Raw genomic sequence first — 26,428 nt, 5'->3', positions numbered from 1 at the left:
CAACAGCATGAATGGAGACATCAACAGTAGTTTTACAAGAATGAATTCAAAAATATTTTTAGAACATTGTAAAAATAAGAGGGAAAACAATGTCATTTCATTAGCATAAAGTTTAAATAAAGAAAGGTTACGTTTTAAATTATACTCTTTCCACTTTTCTGACCTGTAAATGTAGTTAGAATGTTGTATTCTAGTGTTGAATGATAGTTTTGATGCCTTCAGCGAGAATCTACAAGGTAGTCAAAATACAATGTGTGCAAACTTGGCCTATATATGTATGTATGCCTATGTGCACTATTGCATAATTCTGCAACTATTTATGCATATTTGTATAGTAACTGACAAAAGTGACGACACCTGACATTTCTGCAAATATTTAAATATGTAGGTGTGCACAGCATGAGCATATATGTTCATATATTGTGGAATAACAGGTTCCTTAAAGCCAAATGGTATTGTGGTATTAAAGTGTGCGTTAGTGAAGGTCTTTCTATTTATTGTAGTAATCGTTCCAAGGAATAAGCAGGCAGCGGTCAAGCACATATTGTGAAGGTGTCAGATTTGCTTTAATGTAAGAAAATATCACACAAGTAAAGAATATAAAAATATTCCAATTGCAAAACTTATTTAGTTTTGTTAAAGCCGGCCTCACTCCCAAGTGATGTTGAGCATCTGACAGCTCAGCTCCCACAGCTTCTGCGCCAGGACGTCATTTTTGCCCGCTGATGAGCAGTTGGCGGGGGCGCAATCGCTGCCGAAGGGGATGTATGTGAGCAACTTCAACAACCCTGAACCCCACCTTACCTCCCGGCACTCCACCGCCATTACCTGTAATACCCGCCACTCTCTTTCTCCAGCGCCGGCTCCACGGCACAGTAAATGGTGGTCTGGGCGCCCTGTGCCGACGACTTGGTGAAGGGGCTGGCAAACTTCATCAGGAAGCGCTGGGGCCCGCTCAGGTGACGCCACAAGTCTGTCTGGACCACACCCGGGTGGAGGGAGTACGCCGTTACACCGGTGCCTGAAGTTTCGAAGACCATACAGTATGTGTCATTTCATCTACCGCCCATCCCAGAAACAAAATGGCTGAAATCTTACAATGTTAAAAGGTTACCTTTTAGAGTACAACTATTTTACATCTCTGAGGAAGCACAATTCAATGTAATAGATGTCATTTATTACATACAATCAGGTAACGTTAGCAACGCTAGCATAGCTATATGAGCTACAGTGCTAACATTCACACTTTTTAAGTTAGCCAAGTTGACAATCTAAGATGTCCAATGACAGAAGCCTGAGGAACTACACGCAGTGAAACATGACACTTAAGTGGAAGAGAGCATGAGTTAGACGACTCACCTTGAAGGCGTTGGACAAGCGAGCGTGTGAACAGCACGTTGGCCAACTTGCTCTGAGCGTAGGCCTTCTGCTTGTCGTAACTCTTCTCGCTGTTGATGTCCTCCAAGTTGATGGAGCCCCATGAGTGAATCATGGATGACACATTAACAATTCTGGCCGGTGCGGAGCGCTTGATCAGGTCCAGGAGCAGATAGGTCAGCAGGAAGTGACCTGGACAGTTTGAAAATTCATTCATTCATTCATTTTCTACCGCTTATCTTCACGAGGTTGGCCTATGCTAGCTGTCTTCAGGCAAGAGGCGAGGTACACCCTGAAAATTGTATGTCTGAATTAAAAACTGAGAATTTTCTTCTGGTACACATTCATATTTCTATGTATTTATTATTATTACTTTGAGATATAAGTAACCTTAACTGCGTTGTAGTACCGAAATTTACCTGTGAAAGGCAGCAATGTGTCGCAGACTTACGAAAAACAAAATGAAGAAGAGGTTATGCTAGCTGTTAGCTTACCTGGTAACTGCGTTGCTTTGGTAATTTCTTGACAACTGTGACACGGTTTGCAGGACACATATTATAACACTTTATAACACTTACACTTTATTGTGTATTTTCCACAACTCAACGAACTGGTCCTCGAGTTTCTTTCGTCCTCCGCCTCACTTTGAGCTTCGCGCCGTCTCCGTTCGCCATTTTGGCTTTCGTCTTCGTCAGTCGGCTCGCTTCCTGATTGGCTACTTTCGTTCATGTGACCATTCGCGCTTCTTACGAACAAAAAGCATTTTGAGTGTAATTCATGACCATTTTAAATGTCTACGATTTCAAAAAGTATTGTTAACAGACTGGAGGAATGTATTTTCAGGACAAGCTTGAAAATTAATCTGACTATCTCGCTTTTTAACATTTTAAAATGCTCTGACTATAAACTGTAATCATTCTAATATCATCAACATGGCTGCCGCCTCACTTTGAGCTTCGCGCCGCTTCAGTCGGCTCGCTTCCTGAGTGGCTAGTTCCGTTCATGTGACTATTCGCGCCTCATCGGAACAAAAAGTATTTTCGAGTGTAATTCATGACCATTTTTTTATATGTCTACGATTTCAAAAAGTATTCTTACCAGACTGGAGGAATGTATTTTCAGGACAAGCTTGAAAATTAATCTATCTCTATCTCGCGTTTTAACCTTTTAAAATGCTCTGACTATAAACTGTAATCATTCTAATATCATCAACATGGCTGCTGCCTCACTTTGAGCTTCGTGCCTTCGCGGTTCAACAGTACTTTTTGGCTTCCGTCTTCCTCAGTCGGCTCGCTTCCTGATTGGCTAGTTTCGTTCATGTGACCATTCGTTCGCGCCTCATACAAACAAAAAGCATTTTCGAGTGTAATTCGTGACTATTTTAAAATGTCTACTATTTCAAAAAGTATTCTTAACACACTGTAGGAATGTATTTTTTAAATTAATCTGATTATGTCGCCTTTTAACCTTTTAAAATGCTCCGACTATAAACTGCAATCATTCTAATATCACCATCATGGCTGCTGCCTAAACTTTGTGCTTCGCGCCGTATTTTGGCTTCCGTCTTCTTCAGTCGGCTCGCTTCCTGATTGGCTAGTTTCGTTCATGTGACCATACGAACAAAAAGTATTTTCGAGTGTAATTCATGACCATTTTTAAATGTCTACGATTTCCAAAAGTATTCTTAACAGACTGTAGGAATGTATTTTCAGGACAATCTTGAAAATTAATCTGATTATCTCGCCTTTTAAAATGCTCTGACTATAAACATTGGCATTCTAATATCACCATCGTGGCTGCTAAATAAAACAGTGGGCGTCAACTGCCTTGAGAATGAGAATAAAGTCATAAATAAAGACCTTTGTCCAGTGTTTGTGTAAGCTACTCACAATGACTTAATGGCCTCTGTGACAATAAATTAGTCTGCACAAAGTGAGCAAACAGACTACCTGCAGCTGATTGATTTACCCATGTGATTGATGCCGATCTGCAGCTCAAAGCCATCGGCTGTTTTCCCGTAAGGACACATCATTACGCCTGCGTTGTTGATGAGGATGTTCAGTTTTGACTCTCCTGAAAATTAAAATAAAATTACAAAAAGGTGACTGATGCGTTACGTTTACCAATGTGAATTGTTGCTGCCCTACCTTGGTTGATGGCTTGCGCAAACTCTCTGATGGATTTGGTGTCGGCCAGGTCGAGTTTCATGCAAACTACATCGTCGTTGCCAGAACTTTCTATGATCTCTTTGGCAGCAGCCTGGGCTTTCTCCATGTCTCTGCACGCCATAATGATCTTGGCCCCTGTGCACAAATACACACATTGTACCTTATTTAGAATGTTGAAGCAAATATCACATTGCTGCGTTATCAAAGTGGGAATCATCGCTTTGAAAATTACAGAAAAACTGAAGTGAGCTTCAATGAACTTTTTACATACACACTGTATCAAAAAATAGCAGCCTGTGCATAAAAATATATTAATTTGGATGCACAAAATGTCCATGTGGAATCAAACTATGGAATGGATTGAGTAAGACCCTCAAACAATGCACAACGATGAGAGAATTCAAGAAACAATACAAGCAGTTGATGTTTGCTAAATACAAGGATGAAGAGTCTTGAACCAGTCATGATGTGCTATACATATCACTATATTGACACTTACTATGGTACCCATTATGTCATTGTACGGTCATATCACCTCGTACTTCGGTACGTGACCAAAAAAAAAAGAAACTATATTAGGAAAGCAGGGAGTGAACAAATGTAACAGTTACTGATTGTAAAACTACCAGATTGAGAGGTAGGATTGAATAAGCTGTGCTTCTTCTTACTCCTTTTGGACATGTGAAACTGTGAACTGATTATGTGATGCATTCAATTGTAATCGAATGCATGTTCAAATGAAATAAAACCATTACCATTAGTATGATGTATATAATGTAGTTTCCCGCAGATATAACAGGAGTAAAACAAAATGCACTATTGAGCAAATATAACATGACAGAGGTAACTGAAAATGAATGCACTAAATGTACTACATCCTGCAATGTGTGATGTACTGATATGAACTATATACCACATACTAGAAATTCATGTATAATACACTCAGTTAAATGCACTGGATAGTGCAATTTAGCATTGTGGTTTATTGTGAACAGACACAGGCACATTTTTTTGTTAAGAATTCGACTTTCTGTTCCGTTATCTTGTTTGTTGCTGATTTAAGTCCCCATCCCCTTTTATTTGTCACTACAATGACTTTACTAGGAAACATACATTTAAAGGGGAAGCACGCCCTCTTGTGACAAAACAATGAAACTGCACACTGGATACAACTTGTGGAAGCTGAAAAATAACTTCCCTTTAGCAACAAAAGCAGCTCGTGTGTTGTTTAGTGATTTGAGGGAGTGCACACCGACCTCTCTTGGCTAAGTCAGCCGCTGTGTGTTTGCCGATGCCGGTGTTGGCTCCGGTGATGACCACTGTCTTGCCTTCCAGTCTTTCAACACTCGTCCATGGTGGCCGGAAGAAGTTCCTGGTACATTGAGAAAGCACTTGAACTGACTCAACCGGACAAGTGGGTGTGACGTCATTTCGACCAAAGTAAATGACACTAATAGCACACAAAACTAAAGAAAAAACACACTTGAATAAAGTATTAGGTAAATTAAGCACGTGGGTACTTAAAGTACACACATTATCAACTAATGTATAACTGTAACTTACCTACACAGGTACACACAGCAATGCCAAACAACAATACGGTTTAACCCAGAAATTGTCAATAATTTCCCCAAATTCTCACCTTATTGCCTGCATATCCTTTTACTGAAGCACTCCAGTTGGCGAGAAAAACTAATTAACGGCATAAAACAACAACAAAGACGGTTAGGAAGTCACAAATATCCTTAATTAACGTTGCCCATCAAACCTGGCGATGCGGAACTGCCGTCACTTGCGAAACTCTGAGGGATTTTCGTTGTAGCCAATCAGTGACCGGCGAATCGCCAGAAAAGAACGTGATTGGTTAGATTGGATCACGTTGGTACCGCCTTTGCTAAGTGTGCGTTTGATTTGTGAAAGCCGCCGTGCCGAAACCGTGTGACCTATAACCTATATATTGTCGTTCAATATTAATAATATTCGTAAATAATAATAATGATCTTAAAAACAAGTTAAAAATAACACTGAATGTTTAAGGGGAGAAAGAATAGAATAGCATTGAAGAGATTTGTGCTGTATGAGTTGACTAAAAAAACTCCACCACAAGATGGCGGCAGTACACCAAAAGGTTGTTTACCAAGCAGCAACAATGAAACAAGAATATCAGCTGCTATTTCAAGACCAAACAAGATAGAAATAGTGTCACTTTACATATCGCCGATATGTACGCAACAAAAATGTTCATTTATTCTTTTGTAACGACGAAAAAAAGAAAAAAAAACGCTGAAAAGCCACTCGTTTACGGTTGTCACCAAAATGTCCAGCAGGTGGCAGCACTACCATCCAATCTGTTGCATGTTGTGTCTCCTGACAAGATGAACAAAGCTGCTATTTGATTTAATCCTGTCCTTGGCCGAGGCCTCACTCTGTTGGGGAATCATTTGCAGAAAGTAAAGTAACTCCCAAGCATGTCTGGGCTTCATTTGCACATTTATTTGTGCTTTCTAGAAGAGATGGATTCTGCTTTTGTGACTTTTTTTGCAAGCAAGGTCACTAGAACAGGAAACTCTGCGCTGGTCATCAGTTTTCCTTCCCGTTTTGTGCTTAATCAGACAGAAAAGAAGTGTGTCCTCTGTGTGTGTACGTCGAAGTAAAGTCACAGATTGTAAAATTAACTCTTATCTGGTCAGGAAGTTTTTTTTTCTTGCTTGTATCTTCCTTTAAACTTCCATTTCCACCAGGAGATGAGGCCAGCTTGGCAGGAAGTGCATGATAATTATTTTAACATATGCCGTTTGATTTATTTGTGCTGTTGCGGCAGGTAAACACACATTTCTAGCATTCTGTGAGGTCAAAGGTGAAATATTTGAATGAGCTCTTTTTTGAGTCACCTGTGGAAGAGATCAGATATTTACCCAAGTGGCGCCACATTAGCAGCTTCCCAGAAGTTGAAGACAATGACGCAACAGGAGGATACGCTGAATAAACCATGAGAACAATCCATTAGCTATAATGGGGCTGCCGGTGTTTCTTTATATGGGACGTTCCTAATTTTGGCACAAAGAGGAAGTAAACACAAATAAACAAATGAGAAATGACGCAGAGTGGATGTACTGTAACTGACTGGAACGTATTTTGGTGTTGGATGCATGCCACAGCACTAGGTGGCAGTATAACCCGGTGCCGTGGAGATGATTAGCGCCGAAAAAGTACTTCCAAATGCCTACTAAATGGAATAAAACACACATTTTTAGGTTGCCAAATGCATGCCACAACACAAGATGGCGCTGTAACCTCATGCAGTAAGTACATTTTATCGAGAAGAACTGTTCAAATGAGGTGCAATTATTCCTGAATATCACATTTTTATACTGTATAAAGTTAACAAAAATGAAATAAATGTGCTCATATAAATATGCAATAATACATTATAATATTAATTATTAATATTATTCAATAGAGAAAATAATTTAAAAATGAAGATAATGTAAATATGTCACATGATTAATAAATAAAATAAATAAAAACAATAAAAGAGATGATTCACTACCAAAAACTTAAATAAACTAAACTAAACTAAACTAAACTAAACTAAAATCAAATCAACTAAACTAAACTAAACTAAACTAAACTAAACTAAACTAAACTAAACTAAACTAAACTAAACTCAAATCAACTAACCTAAAATCAACTAAACTAAACTAAACTAAACTAAAATCAACTACACTAAAATCAACTAAACTAAACTAAACTAAACTAAACTAAAATCAGCTAAACTAAACTAAAATCAGCTAAACAAAACTAAAATCAACTAAACTAAACTCAAATCAAATCAAATCAAATCAAATCAAATCAAATCAACTAAACTAAACTAAACTAAACTAAACTAAACTAAAATCAACTAAGCTAAACTAAACTAAAATCAACTAAACTAAACTAAACTAAAATCAACTAAACTAAACTAAACTAAAATCAACTAAACTAAAATAAACTAAAATCAACTAAACTAAAATAAACTAAAATCAACTAAATTAAACTAAAATAGCACTTACAGGGACAAAAAATACATCTACCTTTACATGTATCTATTAAATGTGTAATCTGTAAAATTAATAATTAATAAAATAAAAATAAAAATTTATAAAATAAAAATAAATAAATAAAATAAATAAAAAAAAACCCATACCCTGGCCAATAAAATAAAATAATCTCCTTCACAGGTTTATGTAGAATAAAAGAATAAATATTCATCTTTGTCACAGAGGTCACAAGTGAAGCGTCCTGAACAAGACGCAGACCACTAATGTTTACATTCAAACAAAATCCTCCCCAAGCCGTTCCATTGGTATGCTAGCGGAGCATACCAATCATAAACATGGACATTCATCACCTTTCATGCTCCACTTGAGTGATGGCACTATCCGGCCTGCATGGCGGGCCCTCATGGCGCTGCTGCCTCTTTAAGATGCTCACCCCGCATCCCCCCCAACCCCTTTGTGTTACATAACACATAGACTAATGGCTCTCCTCCTGTGATAGCCATCTTTTTCTTCGACGTTACAGTACAGCGATGTTGAAGTCTTTTGAACCTCTCTTTGACCCGTGCACATTTTCCATGGGAACACACATTAACAGGAGAATTAGTACGTAATGTTTTGTCCCTGGTGGATCTACATCAAGATTATTTATGTACATTAGAACACAGGGCGGGGCCAAAATTGGGCAGAAAAGATTGAGTAAAAATCTAACAATCTACCGGCAAATATGTTGTGTTACCTCACGGACGCAGATTAACATTATTAGAGCCCTATGGACATAAATAGCACCCCTATAGTCACACTTACATGCATGTAATCATCCTCACGAGGGTTCTATCCCAGCTGTCGTCGGGCGAGAGAGGCGGAGTACACCCTGGACTGGTCGCCAGCCAATCACAGGGCACATATAGACAAACAACCATTCACACTCACATTCATACCTATGGACAATTTGGAGTCGCTAATTAACCTAGCATGTTTTTGGAATGTGGGAGGAAACCGGAGTACACGGAGAAAACCCACGCATGCATGGGGAGAACATGCAAACTCCACACAGAGATGGCAGAGGGTGGAATCGAACTCGGGTCTCCTAGCTGCGAGGCCTGCGCGCTAACCACTCGTCCTATTGAGAATAATTCATTCATTTATTCATTCATTTTCTATCGCTTATCCTCACATGGGTCACAGGGGGTGCTGGAGTCTATCCCAGCTGTTGTCAGGCGAGAGGCGGGGTACACCCTGGACTGGTCGCCAGCCAATCACAGGGCACATATAGACAAACAACCATTCACACTCACATTCATACCTATGGACAATTTGGAGTCGCTAATTAACCTAGCATGTTTTTGGAATGTGGGAGGAAACCAGAGTACCCGGAAAAAACCCACGGGGAGAACATGAACTCGGGTCCCGGTAGCTGTGAGGCCTGAGTGCTAACCACTCGAGCACCGTGCAGCTTCAATGGCAATTGAAGAGAAAGAGTTCGGGAGCGAGATTACTGCCAATGTTAATGGTGATGAATGATGCTGTTTTTTATTGTTTTTTTAATTTTTGCCTTATTTTCTTTTAATTTTTTATTCAGAAACATTCCAATTTTGCTTGTATTTATTGTGTTTATTTTTTCTTTTTTTTAAAAATATTTTTAAAATTTTTTTCTTTTTTTTTTTAAATCCCAAACTCATTTTTTGTTGCATTTTTTTACCCACCTGATTCCCCATTAAACCGGAGGACGCGGAGAAAACCCACACAGAGATGCCCAAGCTTGAGAATCGAACCCAGGCTTTTCCCGATCTTCTGACCGTGTGGCCTACATGTTCACCACTCGTCCATGTTTTACACAAGTCTACATGACATTAGCGATGGATGACTCCAGCATCTCAGGACCCGTCGTGAGCACTGAAAGGACGCAAGAGGTCGCCTCTTGAAGGTGAGCAGAAACAGGCACGAGGCGCTATTTATAGAACATGGAGTCAGTGCTGCAGATCAGTTGGCTACACGGTGTCCGATTCCACAATAAAAGCTTGTGTGAGCGTGTATTCATTACAAAATACGTAGGAATGACGGTGAGGAAACATAGTCAAGAACCAACAGCTGCCTGGCCTAGAAATACATTTGACCAGACTTGGACATTCTTGTTGAATCGCTAGTCCTGCTAACGTTACAAACGTCCATACGTGAGTCTAAAAGTGGACATTGGAGTCCTTCTGAGCGATGAGAGCTCATCAATCACTCTCGTCTAAAGTCTACGCCGAGTAAAATGAGCGCTCTCATTCTCATCCAATTATGCACCCGTGACCTTGCTGCTGTTTCTTTCATGAGGACACCCAGGAAAGAAACCCCGCCTCTGTGGGAAAGCTCTCTTCTGATTGGGGGCGGGGGGTAGCCAAACAGAAACGGACGGGATATTTTCAACTTCATGAATAATGCAGCTGTCTCGATTTTATTTTGGTGTCATTGTCTCATTGTGGCCTCATTTTTGCTGCAAAGGAGGCTAACTAGGCTGCACGGTGGACGAGTGGTTAGCACGCAGGCCAGCACGCAGGCCTCACAGCTAGGAGTCCCGAGTTCAATTCCACCCTCGGCTTTCTCTATGTGGAGTTTGCATGGGTTTTCTCTGGGTACTCCGGTTTCCTCCCACATTCCAAAAACATGCTAGGTTAATTAGCGACTCCAAATTGTCCATCGGTATGAATGTGAGTGTGAATGGTTGTTTGACTATATGTGCCCTGTGATTATATATAACAGTATAGTGTATAAAAATATTGTAATAAACAATATAACAGTCACTAAAGTCATCATACAGCAACTTCACACTCAAATATATAAACATGTACCAATATGAACATATAAAAAACGAGTCCTTTAAAGTTTTCCCATACTGTATGGCATCTGAGCAACGCATTCATTGGGGTGCTGCAATGACATCAGCCCCTCTCTGGGCTCCTCAAATAAAGACACACATCATCAAAAGTATAAGATGAAATGTACCTTCCGGTAATTTTGAACACCCCCTCCTGAAAAGTGGTTGAGTGTAGTTAATTGGTTAGTTAGCCTTTGACCTTGGATCACAATTCCAAAAGGTATGTTCCACCCCGAGTTAGTTAAGGTCTCAGACAGGGGATTCTTTTTGCGCTTTTGGCAGTTCTAGTTCTGGCAACGTGGCCATGAGGGGCAGTGACCCACCAAATGGAGCTGTGTTGAACTCCTACTATTCCTACATATTGCTCATTACCACCACCTAGAGGACTGAAGTGGTACATTATTAGGTCAATACTGAGACTGTGTGCATTATTAATGATGTTTGCACACATAAAAGAGCAAAAAGGGAAAGTGTTGACACAACTTTCTTGTTGATGTCCTTGTCTGTGTAAGACTCAGGAAGACAAGTATGGAATATCAATGGAGGTCGTCTGGCCTCACGGATCACCCTCATTCACATGCATATGAATGCCGCCTTGGGCCTTCCTTCCTTTCTTTACAATGCCCAAACTCTGACACCCCCCCAGGCTTTTTTTTTTTTCGACCTCGCTCGTCTCCTTGTGGAAGCTGTGCAGGCCACGCAGGCGTCGCTTGGCAACGCTGAGGGGGGAATATGAGTCTATTCATCATTTCATGAAGCAGCCTCCTCTGGGAAATGGGACAGAAACACATCATTGTTCCGCTTCAGTGTAGCCACTTCATTAGGTACAGCTGCACAAGCTCGGTCCCCTTGAGAGCGGTTAAAAATCGGGTCACGTCGTCAGTGCTGAATATGAATTAACATGATGGGAAGTCTTATGTAACAAAATAGAATTCAGCTTGAGTTTTTTTGGAACGCACTTTGTCCGAATGTTAAAAACGAAAATAAGCTTTCCCATCCATCATAATAAATGGAGGAATTCAACATTTCACTACTTTATCTTCATTTCCCGTACTTTACTTTGCTCATGGGGGTCAGGCCAGAACTGGACCGCTGCTTGTTTTTGCACGCAAACTGACCATCTGTCAAAGCCTCTTTCAGCCCAAACATGTTCTCAGTAGCAGCATTGGATGCGTGAAAACATGTAAACACATTTATCCATAATTATCTCCATGTTCTGAGCAATTTTAATCAATTTATTCTTATTTAAGCTGTGTTTAAAAACACTGCAGTATCAACATCTTCAAGGTTGAAGAGTATTGATTGTCCTTCCCATTCAGTACATGCGTTTAAACAACAACAGCAATTCATATTTGCAGTGGAGTTGGAATTGGAGTGGCATAACTGCTAGTTAGTCAACAGGATTACTAACCAACTAACATCACTCCAAAAGGTATTTTGGGTTGTAAAAAGGTGTAAAAACCCTACCTAATACAGATAAAACCTATTTCTAACTGAGATTAAAGGTGATTAATTCTGAGTTAACTATGGAGAAAATGTGATTAATTACTATCAAATATTTAAATAAATTTATAGTCTAAATTTATGGCGAACTGAGATTAAATGTGATTAATTCTGAGTTAACTACGGACAAAAAATGATTAATCGCAATCAAATATTTTAATCGATTGACAGTTTGTTTGTTTTTTAATTGCAAACATTAAGTGGAGGCTCCACGGCAGTCAAGTGGTTAGCACGCAGACCTCACAGCAAGGAGACCCGAGTTCAATTCCACCCTCAGCCATCTCTGTGTGGAGTTTGCATGTTCTCCCCGTTCATGCGTGGGTTTTCTCTGGGTACTCCGGTTTCCTCCCACATTCCAAAAACATGCTAGGTTGCTAACATGCTAATTGGCGACTCCAAATTGTCCATAGGTATGAATGTGAGTGTGAATGGTTGTTTGTCTATATGTGCTCTGTGATTGGCTGGCGACCAGTCCAGGGTGTACCAGCTGGGATAGGCTCCAGCACCCCCTCGTGACCCTCGTGAGGATAAGAGATGGCAGAGAGTGGGATTGAACTCGAGTCTCCTAGCTGCGAGGTGTGTGTGGTAACCACTCCACCACCGTGCAGCCTAGATGCAGTGTGTGTTTGTTTATAATTCTGCAAACAAACCTCTTTGGTTAGTTAGTTAGTTCATTTGTTTATTATGTAATCCTGCCTACCTAATGTGTTATGTAAATCCTTCAGGGTAATTCCAAAATGAAAACCCCTTCCAAAAAACAATTACCGTGGAAATTGAACAATTTAAAATGCAACTACAAATGGTTTACATATTAGTCATCCTGCAAACTAACTAACTGTTGTCGCTATGTCAGACTTTCGGGGTTGAGGGTCCAGAGTTCACCCACGGTGTCGTCAGACCCCTTCCAGTGTCTTCTGTAGGACTTATATGGACTACAACTGTGTCGTGAGGCGCTAATGACACTGGGATAGTTATTTTAGGCCATCATGCTCCCAGTATGTACTGGTCGAAAGCGTGTATGTTGGGATTAGCGGCGTATTCAGATAACGAGATCTACATCCTTGAGCTCAGACCCGAGCAGCGACCTTCACACGGCAACGAGAACAAGACGCCGGCTTAAACCACAAGGAACCGCCTTGTTTCCCGAGGAATACTGAGCCACGGGAAGTAAATCGTAGGTGAAAAGCGGCTCTGCGGTTATCGATAAACACAGACCTTTGTTCGTTTAAGGTTCTTAGCAGGAAGCAGGCGCCTGTAATCCCCGGTAAAGCCGCAAACAGACTTGTTGTGACTCCAAATAGTGCATCAGGGTGACAACGGGTTCACCCATATTTATCGCACTTTCATCGTGTTTATGCGGCATATGATGCTATCTGCAGGAACGTGATCATACTCTTTGATTTGGATCACATTTGGGTCAAATTTGCTGATTCAGAATCAGAACCTTGACTAAAAATCTGCTAATCATTTGCTTTTTATTTAATCCAACTGTGGACCTCCGTGTTTTACACATGTTGTAATACACACTTCACACGTCAAAATGTCAGCTGTCATGACCTCCCGTGCACTGTACACACACACACACACACACACACAAACACACACAGTGAAACATATACAAGTCCACTCGAGTCTTTCACGGATCCTCAGAGTGTGCATACTTTCAGAAGGAAGTGCTATCTCAATCAACAGCTTAATTAGTGTGTTATGACTTGAGATGGACGGAGCCATGTGTGTGTTTGCTTTGCCAACATTGACACACACACACACACATACGCACACATACGCACATGCACGGAAAAACTTTACCCTAGTCCAAAGACTAAAGTAAAACCTCACAGATCCATTATTCGTGATTCTTTCTAAGATAGGTGTGTGTGTGTGTGTGTGTGTGTGTGTGTGTGGACTACATATAACCACTTCCTGATGCGGTTAATGAGCGGCAATCATCGTTATCTGGGAACAGCAGCACATTAAAGCAGTAGACACACACGCGTATGCACATACACACACACACACACACACATCATATCTCAAGCATAAATACGTGTGTTTATGTACATACATGAAAAAAAAAACACAAAAGTGACTAGAACCCTCCACCAGTACCGGTAGCACTCGTGCAGCCCCAGATCACGATGTAGACAATGTAGACAATTATCTTCCTTATCAAGGTCTGGGGCTGCACAAGTGCTGTTGACATTAGGGGAGCTGCGGTTCATTGCGGGAAAACATGTCTTGCTACACAAATGAGTATCAAGATAACTGTGTCTTGTCTACAGTCATAGTGATGGTAGCATCATGGTCTGGGGTTGCACGAGTGCTGTTGACACTAGGGGAGCTGCGGTTCATTGAGGGAAAACATGTCTTGCTACACAAATGAGTATCAAAATAACTGTGTCTTGTCTACAGTCATAGTGATGGTAGCATCATGGTCTGGGGTTGCATGAGTGCTGTTGACACTAGGGGAGCTGCGGTTCATTGCCGGAAAACATGTCTTGCTACACAAATGAGTATCAAGATAACTGTGTCTTGTCTACAGTCATAGTGATGGTAGCATCATGGTCTGGGGTTGCATGAGTGCTGTTGACACTAGGGGAGCTGCGGTTCATTGCGGGAAAACATGTCTTGCTACACAAATGAGTATCAAGATAACTGTGTCTTGTCTACAGTCATAGTGATGGTAGCATCATGGTCTGGGGTTGCACGAGTGCTGTTGACACTAGGGGAGCTGCGGTTCATTGGCAGAAAACATTCACCCCAACACAAGTGGCTAGCAAGATAAATTGTTTCAACATTTCAGTTGGAATTCATGTGTTCCCCCCAATGAACCACAGCTCCCCAGTGCTGGCAGCACTCAAACCATGATGCTATCATCACCATGCTTGACTGCAGACCAGACACAATTATATTGCTACTCACGGGTGTTGGAATACGTGTTTAATCCTCAGTGGAGGGAGCACTCATGCAGCCCCAGACCACAATGGTACCACTGCCGGGCAAGACTGTAGGCTAGACACAATTATCTTGCTACTCACTTGTGTTGAGGTACATGTTTTCCCTCAATTAACCGCAGCTCCCCTAGTGTCAACAGCACTTGTGCAGCCCCAGACCATGATGCTACCATCACTATGACTGTAGACAAGACACAGTTATCCTGCTACTCACTTGTGTTGGATTACATGTATTCCCTCAATGAACCGCAGCTCCCCTACTGTCAACAGCACTCATGCAGCCCCAGACCACAATGGTACCACTGCCGGGCATAACTGTAGGCAAGACAATTATCTTGCTACTCACTTGTGTTGGGGTAAATGTTTTCCCTCAATGAACCGCAGCTCCCCTAGTGTCAATAGCACTCATGCAACTCCAGACCATAATGCTACCATCATTATGACTGTAGACAAGACAGTTATCTTGATACTAATTTGTGTTGGAACACATGTTTTCCCTCAATGAACCGCAGCTCCCCTAGTGTCAACAGCACTCGTGCAGGCCCAGACCATGATGCTACCATCACTATGACTGTAGACAAGACACACTTATCTTGCTACTCACTTGTGTTGGAATACATGTTTTCCCTCAATGAACCGCAGCTCCCCTCGTGTCAACAGCACTCGTGCATCCATTTCTCCTGAGAAGACATAATGTCTTAAAATGCGTGCTGAAATGTGAGGGGTGTCACACTCCCACAAACGCAGGTTGCATAATGGCAATGCTCCAAATGCAAAGCTCAAAATAGAAAATGTGAGTGCTGAAATTATTAATTCATGTAAGCGAAGATTAATCCTTCTGAAAAAGCACCTCTTTCTCATCGGCTTTGCCTCACTTTTGTCAGCTTCCGCTTTTCATTAGACGTTTTTATTGCACGTCCATAAAGTGCAATCTGGTATTATTTTACTACCTGCAGTTTGATGAGCTAACATGATGATAAGACACTTCCATTTGAAGCTGATAAAGCATTATATCGACTATATCGTGCTATATTGGAATATGATCATACGATGGTATATTCATGCTTTTCTACATGATGGGAAGGATGAATGCTCCTGTCTACTGCCGTGTTATTGCTACTGTATGTTGTGTCATCATCAACAACCAGCAGACGACAACACAACCACGCCCTCACAGATCATGGAGACATTACTACATAAATCCTTCTCAAAGGTTACTCACTGCATTACAAACCTACACTGCAATCACACTCTTTTCCCACCACGCTATCAATGTCAACACGCTTAAAAATTAACCTTTTTTGTCAGAGGCGATGACCTGGTGAGCTATTAACCATGTCATGGACGAGGACATGGGGCATATACTGGACATGGCGACTACATAAACAATAGGGAGAGATTCTCTATTGGACAGGAGGGCTTTGTTGTTTTTAAAGACCGATGACGACTACAAAAAAACTGAATCAAGATCCTCGATGTGACAGGATGCATCTGCTGGTTTATTTTATAGGAGTAAATGTTATTTTTAGCTCTACTACAAAAAATAACCTACATGACAGTAGGGCTATGCTGTTTTAAAGGACCTATTGCTAGTCAAAGATCCTTGACATGACAGGAGGGGTCTACAGTTTTTCTATAGGACCCACTGTAAAAACACAAGTCAAAGATTGTCAATATGACAGGAGTGTTACCCTGTTTTTAAGCTTGAATGCAAAAAAAAAAACTTGTTAAAGATCTTTATACAGGACAATTGCAGCTTTGAAGGACCCAAACAAACAAAAAACGCTAGTCAAAGATCCTTGACATGGCAGGAACGGCCACCATTTTTTAAAGGACCAACTGCAAAAACACTAGTCAAAGATCCTCAATATGACAGGAGTGCTATGCTGTTTTTAAGCTTGAATGCAAAGAAAGCTTGTCAAAGATCCTTTATATACAGGACCACTGCAGCTTTGATGGAACTTACTCCAAAAATAAAACAAACAAAAAAACACTAGTCAAAGATCTTTCACATGATAGGAGGGGTCACCATTTTTTAAAGGACCAACTGCAAAAACACTAGTCAAAGATCCTCAATATAGCAAGAGTGCTATGCAGTTTTTAAGCTTGAATGCAAAAAAAAAAAAAGCTTGTCAAAGATCCTTTATATACAGGACCACTGCAGCTTTGATTGACCTACTTCAAAAACAAAACAAATAAACAAAAACGCTAGTCAAAGATCCTTTCCATGACAAGAGGGGTCACCATTTTTTATCGGGACCAACTGCAAAAACACTAGTCAAAGATCCTCAATATGACTGGAGTGCTATGCTATTTTTAAGCTTGAATGCAAAAAAAAAACTTGTCAAAGATCCTTTGTATACAGGACCACTGCAGCTTTGAAGGACCTACTCAAAAAAAAAAAAAAAAAAAAACGCTAGCCAAAGATCCTATACATGACACCACATGACCATTTTTAGAGGACCAACTGCAAAAACACTAGTCAAAGATCCTCAATATGACAGGAGTGCTATGCTGCTTTTAACCTTGTCAAAGATCCTTTATATACAGGACCACTGCAGCTTTGATGGAACCTACTCCAAAAACAAAACAAACAAAAAAAACATGAGTCAAAAATCCTTTACATGACTGGAAACAGTCACCATTTTTTAATAGACCAACTGCAAAAACACTAGTCAAAGATCCTCTATATAACAGAACGACTCTGCTGTTATTTGAAGATCAATTACACAAAAGCTAGTCAAAGATGCTCTATATGACAAGAACACTGTGCTGTGGATCTTTGAAGGACCTACTCCAAAAAAAAAAACACTATTCAAAGATCCTCTATATAACAGGTGAGCACTGCTGTTTTTTATGGGACCAACTGCAAAAACTCTAGTCAAAGATCCTCTAAATGGCAGGAGTGCTATGCTGTTTTTAAGCTCTATTGCAAAAAAAATGCTCATCAAAGATCCTTTATATACGGACCTCTGCAGTCAAAGATCCTTCACAGAACTGAAGGGGTTTTTTTTAAAGGACCAACTGCAAAAAATACTAGTCAAAGATCCTCTATATTTTTAAAGCTAATCAAAGATGCTCTATGTGACAAGAACACAACGCTAGGGATCTACTTTACTACTAAAATGCTAGTAAGATCCTCTGTATGCTATATGCTGTTTTTAGTGACCTACTTAAGAAAAAAAACGCTAGTCCAAGATCCTTTATATGACTGGACCTTAGCTGCTTTTAAGGACCTACCGCAAAAAACAAAATTCGCTACATGACAGGAGAGTGCTGCTGTTTTTAAGGACCAACTCCAAAAATGCTTGTCAAAGATCCTCTATTAGTACATGGACCTACCGAAAGCACTAGTCAAAGAGCCTCTATATAAGTGGAGAAATATGCTGTTCAGAAGGACCTACTGGAAAAACTTTAGTAAAAAATGAATGTGTCCATTTGTGAGGAGGTCATAGGTCACTGGAAGCAGAAAAGGTCCTGATTGAAACCGAAAAAAGTCTGAAAATGAAAACTGCTGTTTTTTTTGTGCTGCCATGCTAATGCTAAATGCTAATCCCAAACCTCCAGTCATTTTCATGCATTTTACCGGTAGAGATGTTATGAAAGCGTCTTACTTTACGGTGTGGGAGAGTGATGATGAAATCCACCTTGTCGCCCTTCCTCTTTTCTCGCATTTGGTCAAAGTCATCGATGACAATTTCGATTTCCACTTCCTCCTCGAGGTGACACTGATGAGCAGTTAAAAGTCATCATGAGACGTAGCCTGCGGGGATAAAACTGAGATATGGTTATCGTGATGTGATAAGGGAACGTCCTCAATTCTACCAAAAATCACGGATGGATTAACAGCCTGATTGGTTATCTCCATTTCACATTAATAAGAAGCATCCAGGCAGCAAACAGTACTTGAAGTACACATACTGTAGTATGTGTACTACTACATTCCTCTGCTGCTCACATGCACTGTTTAAGATCTCATGTTGATGGGGGTCACAATCGGTTCACTTCATCACATCATCGCTCTTCCCTGACGTATTTTGGCTACGACTATCAAAAAACGTCATCTGGTTTGCGTGCAAATTAGGAATTTCCTGTACTGCTTCCTGGCACCAGCATGTTCAATGTTAAACATTGCATCCATGCTACCTTCAGGGGCTTCATTAGTGACTTCATTACTTCAATGTGTAAAAAAAAATGCAGAAAACATTCATTCATTTTGTACTGCGTATCCTCACAAGGGTCACAAGTGATGCTGGAGCCTACCCCAGGCGGGGTACACCCTGGACTGGTCGTCATTCCTTAACATTCATTAAACTTTCAGACCGTTTTAGTGTAGTAAATACATCTGCATCTTATACTTTTGATGATGTGTGTCTTTATTTGAGGAGCCCAGAGAGGGGCTAACGTCATTGCAGCACCCCAATGAATGCGTTGCTGAGATGCAATACAGTATGGAGTTGAGGGTTTTTATATTCATATTGGTACATGTTTGTATATTTCAGTGTGAAGTTGCTGTATGATGACTTTAGTGACTGTTATATTGTTATATACAATATTTTTATACACTATACTGTTATATACAATCACAGGGCACATATAGACAAACAACCATTCACACTCACATTCATACCTATGGACAATTTGGAGTTGCCAATTAACCTAGCATGTTTTTGGAATGTGGGAGGAAACCGGAGTACCCGGAGAAAATCCACGCAACCCTAACAAAATGCAAACTTCGCACAAAGATAGACGAGGTTGGAATTGAACTCGGGTCTCCTAGCTGTGAGGCCTGCGTGCTAACCACCGTCTACAGGCTATGGGAACTTTATCAGTTAGTGTATGTGTTTGTGTTGATAGGGGCTTAAATTCATGGATGAGATGAATAGGGAATCAGGTGGGTGAAATAAAGATGGAGTTTTGGATTTAATTTTTTTTTTTAAAAGGTAAAAAAAATATTTAAAAAAAGAAAAAATCAACACAAGAAAAACAAGCAAAATTGGGATGTTTCTGAATAAAAAAATTCAAAGAAAATAAAGCAAAAATAAAAAGAAAACAATAAAAAACATCATCACCATCAGCATTGGCAGTAAAAGTGACTTATCAGACACAGCGGGCGAGTGGTTAGCACGCAGGACTCAGGAGGAGGAGACCCAAGTTCAATTCCACCCACAGCCATCTCTGTGTGGAGTTTGCATGTTCTCCCTGTGCATTCGTGGGTTTTCTCCGGGTACTCCGGTTTCCTCCCACATGCTAGGTTAATTGCCGACTCCAAATTGTCCATAGGTATGAATGTGAGTGTGAATGGTTGTTTGTCTATATGTGCCCTGTGATTGGCTGGCCACCAGTCCAGGGTGTACCCCGCCTCTCGCCTGAAGACAGCTGGGATAGGCTCCAGCACCCCCCACAATCCTTGTGAGGATAAGCGGTAGAAAATGAATGAATGAATATTGTTGTTGCCGCTGGGCTACCCAGCATGCCTTGCGGGCACTTGTGATCAACATCTTAAGTTACCTCTCACCCGAAGACAGCTGGGATAGGCTCCAGCACCCTCGCAACCCTCGGTACAAAATGAATGAATGTTTGTTCTTATTCTTTCCGATATAAACAAACACAAATCATGTGACTTTAACCCGGAGGGAAATGATGATAATCTGCACGCCCCCTCCTCTTTTGTAAACATTTGTTGTTGTTTTTTTTGGGGCTGCTTACATAACAGCATGTTACATCACCATCATCAGCATCTTGTGCCGCCATCTTGCAGCATCTGTGATGACTGACGACACGGGCCACTTCATTAGGTACCCCTGCACGACAAAGGGAAGCTGTGTGGTTTTAAAATGCAGCTTTTAGCAGTGAGATGGTAATGTGACACGTGTGTGTGTGTGTGTGTGTGTGCAGGAAACCCTACGCCCGTGAGTAAGTCTATCTGTCCCGCAGAGCAGTAAGAGCACGGGAGCATGAAGACAAATCTGAACCCTCTTGCAGGATGAAGGTGCAATGAATGAGGAGGAGGAGGAGGAGGGAGGAGGTAATAAGTCAATGAATGTGATTGTTGTGTTTAAACGCACTTTGCTTGGGAGGCGTCGCTGAATAGACTCTTTCTTCAGATGGAGGAGGTTCCTTTTGGGACACACCCGTGCTCCTTGATTATCAGGCTAATGGGCTAACGTGGTGGTGCACTGATAGGAGAGGAGCTATAGGCGCCAACTGACAAACATGAACACTTATATAACGAGGTGTGGACGTGTTTGGACCAAAAGTCCCCAACAGGACTTTCACACGAAGACCAGTGTTGGTCCACTTTGGTTTCTTGTTGGAAGGATGCAGCCATGCATCTCAGTTTGAGGCTTAAGTCCTCCTCTCTCCCAACATAGGAAGGTCACCTTCAATAACCCCCGTCTGGTCACATGACCCAAAGTGTCAATACAGTAGCATGGGAGACCTAGCAACAGGACACTACATTACACACACCTGCAAGTCCAGCAAAAATTGTGTTTTTTTTATATAATATAATAATAGTTCATTTAACTAATAACATGTTTAGACACAGGTGGAAGACAAGGGAAGAATTACTTGGTTTGACACAGGTGGGACATTAGAAGACAGGAAATAAGGAATAGTGTTGGACACAGCTGAAGAACTGGTTGGTTAGACACAGGTGGGGCATTAGAAGACAGGAAATAGGTAATAATGTTGGACACAGGTGGAAGACAAGTAAAGAACAGGTTGCTTCGACACAGGTGGGACATTAGAAGACAGGAAATAAGGAATAGTGTTGGACACAGTTGAAGAACTGGTTGGTTCGAAACAGGTAGGACATTAGAAGACAGGAAATAAGTAACAATGTTGGACACAGGTGGAAGACAAGTAAAGAACTGGTTGGTTTGACACAAGTAGGACATTAGAAGACAGGAAAGGAGCTAATATGTTGGACACAGTTGGAAGAACGAGTTGGCTCAACACAGGTAGGACATGAGAAGACAGGAAATAAGCAACATGTTGGACACAGGTGGAAGACAGTGAAAAACCGACTGGTTTGACACAGGTAGGACATTAGAAGACAGGAAAGGAGCTAATATGTTGGACACAGATGGAAGACAGTGAAAAACTGACTGGTTAGACACAGGAAATAAGTAATAATGTTGGACACTGATGGAAGACAAAGAACTAGTTGGTTCGACACAGGTGGGACATTAGAAGACAGTAAATAAGTAATTGTGTTGGACACAGATGGAAGACAAGTAAAGAACAGGTTGGTTTGACAAAGGTAGGACATTAGAAGACAGGAAATAAGCGACAATGTTGGACACAGGTGGAAGACAGTGAAAAACCGACTGGTTCGACACAGGTAGGACATTAGAAGACAGGAAAGGAGCTAATATGTTGGACACAGGTGGAAGACAAGTAAAGAACTGGTTGGTTCGACACAGGTAGGACATTAGAAGACAGGAAATAAGTAATAGTGTTGGACACAGGAACGCCGGTGAAAAACCGACTGGTTCGACACAGGTGGGACATTAGAAGACAGGAAAGGAGCTAATATGTTGGACACAGGTGGAAGACAAGGGACGAACGAGTTGGCTCAACACAGGCAGGACATTAGAAGACAGGAAATAAGTAAAAATGTTGGACACAGGTGGAAGAACTAGTTGGTTCAACACAGGTAGGACATTAGAAGACAGGAAATAAGTAAAAATGTTGGACACAGTTGAAGAACTAGTTGGTTGAACACAGGTAGGACATCAGAAGACTCCTGTCTTATTGGACAGAGGAGCAAACTGATTGATCTGACACAGGTGGAAGACATGAGGACAGCAAGAACCTGATTTATTGGACACAGATGGGAGCTTTGGTTGGAAATGGAGGGAAGACAGGTAGGGATGAATTCTGGATTATTTGAGACAGGTGGAAGACATTGAGCTCAGGGGACACAATAAATCAAAACCCTGATTGTTGCGTGGGAGGACTCGGAAGACAAAAAAATGAAAAAAGAAAAGCAAGAAGTGTGAACTGCGGAGACACTAGTGAACTGATGGCAGTGAGATTGGGCATGCGGGCGTCCATGCAGTAGAGATATGGAATCAAACACGTCTTTCTGGCTAGCGGTATCTCACACGGCAGCACAATAGTGTGAAAGGAAGGAACGGGCGTGCTTGCTGTGATATGCTGTGATACGTCCAACAATTGACTCAAACCGACAAACAATTGACTTTTCTTAGCATGCTTTTAAGCTAACAAAGCTAGCAAAATATGTGAACTATTTTAGCAAAAGGAAGACACTGAAAGCCTGCTTGATAATCACACGCTAGTGTCATGTCTCACACACACATGACTGACATGACTGGATGAAGCAACAAGATGTCCGATAGCCCACAGGGTGTGTGTGTGTGTGTGTGCATCAATAAAATCCATGTAAACATCGGCATTTGTGTGTCCAGTCCAGTGTAGCTAATGTTTTGACCTTGTAAAAATGACCTTTGCATCAGTTGGTGAGGTGTCGAAAAAAAAAGAGGCCACGTGTGTGTGTGTGTGTGTGTGTATGCGTGTGTGTACCATGACGTGCCACAGCGAGGTCATCCAGCTGTCACAACAGATTAAAAACACACACACACACACACACACACACACAAAAATGCAGCGTCAGTGTGATAACAAGACAGTAGGCAAAATTAACCACACTTCATTTCATAATAACAATAATAATTGTAATGCATTTTCTCTATATGGACTTTTTTTTGCTTGATTATATAACTGCACAAATAATTGAAATTCATATAATTATAAATAATACTACTACATTATTATAATTGCAGTGTATAATATTATTATGAAGAATTTGTGTTTAATTATCATTATTTTTAATTGTTTTAATTGCAATTTTTTATTTTTTATTTGTCATACAGTAGCTTAGCACAGAAGTACATGTCCGCTAGCACATTTTTTTGCTGCTCTTTTCAAACCACAAAAAAAAGAAAGCGCTAACGTGAAGCACTATATCCCTGTTAGCATGCTAATTTACAGGAAAACTGCACCTCTTTTTGGTATTTTGCCCATAATCCACTATCCCGTAAATGAGTTAGCATGAGCTAGCCGTCATGGGAGGCACCTATTACGATGATGCAGGCCTAACATATACATATACAATACATAATTGACTTGGATTTTAACCAAGATACAGCGATATTGTTAATGTAGCAGCTAACGTGAAAAACAACGTTTATCCGGCGGAGTAATACGACGCCTCACAACGCCTCAAAGCAAAGGGACAGACAGAAGAGCGGATACCATTGGCGCTCAATTTCGCCACAAAGACTCAAAAAGATGCATCAACAAGTGTTGTGCTGGAAGACACAGCCACAGCATTGTGAAATCACTACGCCTAGGAAAGTAGTTCCGGTAATGTTTAAAATCATTAAAATACATGTTATAATCAATGTACCTGTTAATGCATGAGGACAGCATGTATATAAAACAAGAAAATATGATAAAACCTGGTTGAAGTTTTTTTTAGAGGGTTTTATCATCGAAATAATGCAATGTTAGCTGGATCATGCTAGCTTGTGTTCTCTTGCTAGAACACCCAGAGAAGAAAAAAAAAATTCCTTAAAGGGCAAGCGTCACTTTTGAGGTCAACTTGTCTTATTTAGTAGTAAGATTATTTGGTTTTTAGGTGTGTGCTAGCTTTAACGCTAATATTTGAGGCTAACATTAGCGGCAGTAGCTTTAATTATCATTCATCATAGCCTCATTTTTGCTCATAAAGACGCAAAACAAAAGTAAGCAAGCTAGCGCAAACTAACAATCTGTGTTGTTTTTTGTGTTTTACAAAGATATTAAACTCCAATCTAACTGGACTGTTGAGTGACAAGCGTTAGCGACGTCTGATTGGCATCGTTTTGTCACGCTTTGATGAGTTAGCGCGAAGATAAAAACTCAAGCGACGCCACTTGTTTAACCGCAGAAAGTTATCAACGCCGTTGTTTCCTGATACGTTGCATCTTGTGTTATTAAACATGATGTCCGTATTGAGGGCGCTAGTGCTAGCAGTGTGCTGAGTAAAGGACTTTACACCCATGCTGCAAGTTAGGTGTTGACTAAAATAGCTCTCATGTTCCTGTCAGTTGTTGTCACCGAGGTGAGAGGTCAAGTGCTGTATCAGAGGGTCAGATGTGGTATATCCCGGAGGTTAGCGGGGCCCCCACGTGATGACATTTATAACTCCCCGATGATCACATTTTTAAATACACAGCACAAAGAAAGCATTTGTTAGCTTTAAGTCGACGTTGTGAGGGGTTTTAAATATCAGGATAACAGGAATAGTGTTAAATAGCCAGCACAAGTATCTATCTTTAGCTTTAGCGCCAAGTTGCCAACCTTTTTAATGACTTACGGCATGTAAAACATGTCCTTGTGCTTGTGGAGAAGCTAGGTTAGCTTTTAAGATACATAGCAAAGGTTTTACTTGAAGAGCAGAGAGGTTAGAGAGGCAGGAAAGGTGCAAGTGTCAAAGCAGAAGAGGTGAAGCTAGCATGAAGTTTATGAAAACGGCAAAAATGCTATGCTGTCAACATTAGAATGCTAACAAGCAACACCCAGCATGGTGGAGCTAAGTGTCTGTATGGGTTAATACTTAGGAAAATGTCAAAAATTGTTACTATGCTAATATTAGCATGCTAACACTAACATGACAGCACTAAGTGCTTACATAGTTTTCTACTTGTGAAAACAGCATTTAGCATGCTAACAATGCTAATGTTAGCATGATAAATGTTGCATGGAAGCAACAGCCCAATACAGTGGTATTGTACCTTGCTGGCGTACATTATGTCATAGTGTCATGTCTATCAGACAATGCTAATATTAGCATGCTAACATTAACATGGTAACACCTGACATGACAGCACTAATGACATGACAGCACTAATTGCTCATAGAGGTTTCTACTTAGGAAAACAGCATTTAGCATGCTAGCAATGCTAATGTTAACATGCTAAATGTTGCATGGTAGCAACAGTACAATACAGTACATTATGTCATCATTTCATGTCTATCAGACAATGCTAATATTAGCATACTAACACCATCATGGTAACACCTGACATGACAGCACTAATTGCTCATATAGGTTTCTACTCAGGAAAACAGCATTCAGCATGCTAACAATGCCAATGTTAGCATGCAAAATGTTGCATGGAAGCAACAGTACAATACAGTACATTATGTCATCATTTAATGTCTATCAGACAATGCTAATATTAGCATGCTAACACTAATATGGTAACACCTGACATGACAGCACTAAGTGCTTATAAAGGTTTCTACTCAGGAAAACAGCATTTAGCATGCTAGCAATGCTAATGTTAACATGCTAAATGTTGCATGAAAGCAACAGTACAATACACGGGGTATTGTACCTTGCTGGCATACATTATGTCATCATTTCATGTCTATCAGACAATGCTAATATTAGCATGCTAACACCATCATGGTAACACCTGACATGACAGCACTAATTGCTCATATAGGTTT

General features: G+C 40.6%; 1 protein-coding gene across 2 annotated transcripts; it reads right to left on the bottom strand.

Annotated features, from left to right (window-relative positions):
• Positions 1 to 544: 544 nt before the first annotated feature.
• Positions 545 to 18,653, bottom strand: rdh12l (retinol dehydrogenase 12, like). Of its 2 annotated transcripts, none has more exons than XM_078792287.1 (7): positions 18,514 to 18,653; positions 4,802 to 4,917; positions 3,525 to 3,680; positions 3,346 to 3,450; positions 1,360 to 1,569; positions 829 to 1,021; positions 545 to 751 (listed from the first exon to the last, which is right to left on the bottom strand). In XM_078792287.1, exons 1-7 carry the CDS (start codon positions 18,585 to 18,587, stop codon positions 649 to 651), a joined length of 957 nt encoding a protein of 318 aa, XP_078648413.1. In that variant the 5' UTR covers positions 18,588 to 18,653; the 3' UTR covers positions 545 to 648. The 2 variants fall into 2 exon arrangements, with proteins under 2 accessions (XP_078648413.1, XP_057915955.2); XM_058059972.2 differs by lacking the exon at positions 18,514 to 18,653 and adding an exon at positions 5,188 to 5,352.
• Between the last annotated feature and the right edge of the window lie 7,775 nt (positions 18,654 to 26,428).

This window comes from Doryrhamphus excisus, linkage group LG7 (assembly GCF_037039965.1).
Source record: "Doryrhamphus excisus strain RoL-2023G ecotype Guam linkage group LG7, RoL_Dexc_Guam_v1.1, whole genome shotgun sequence".
NCBI classification, from domain to species: domain Eukaryota; kingdom Metazoa; phylum Chordata; class Actinopteri; order Syngnathiformes; family Syngnathidae; genus Doryrhamphus; species Doryrhamphus excisus.
The sequence above is the reverse complement of the archived record's forward strand: the minus strand, read 5'-3'. Positions and strand labels throughout refer to the sequence as shown.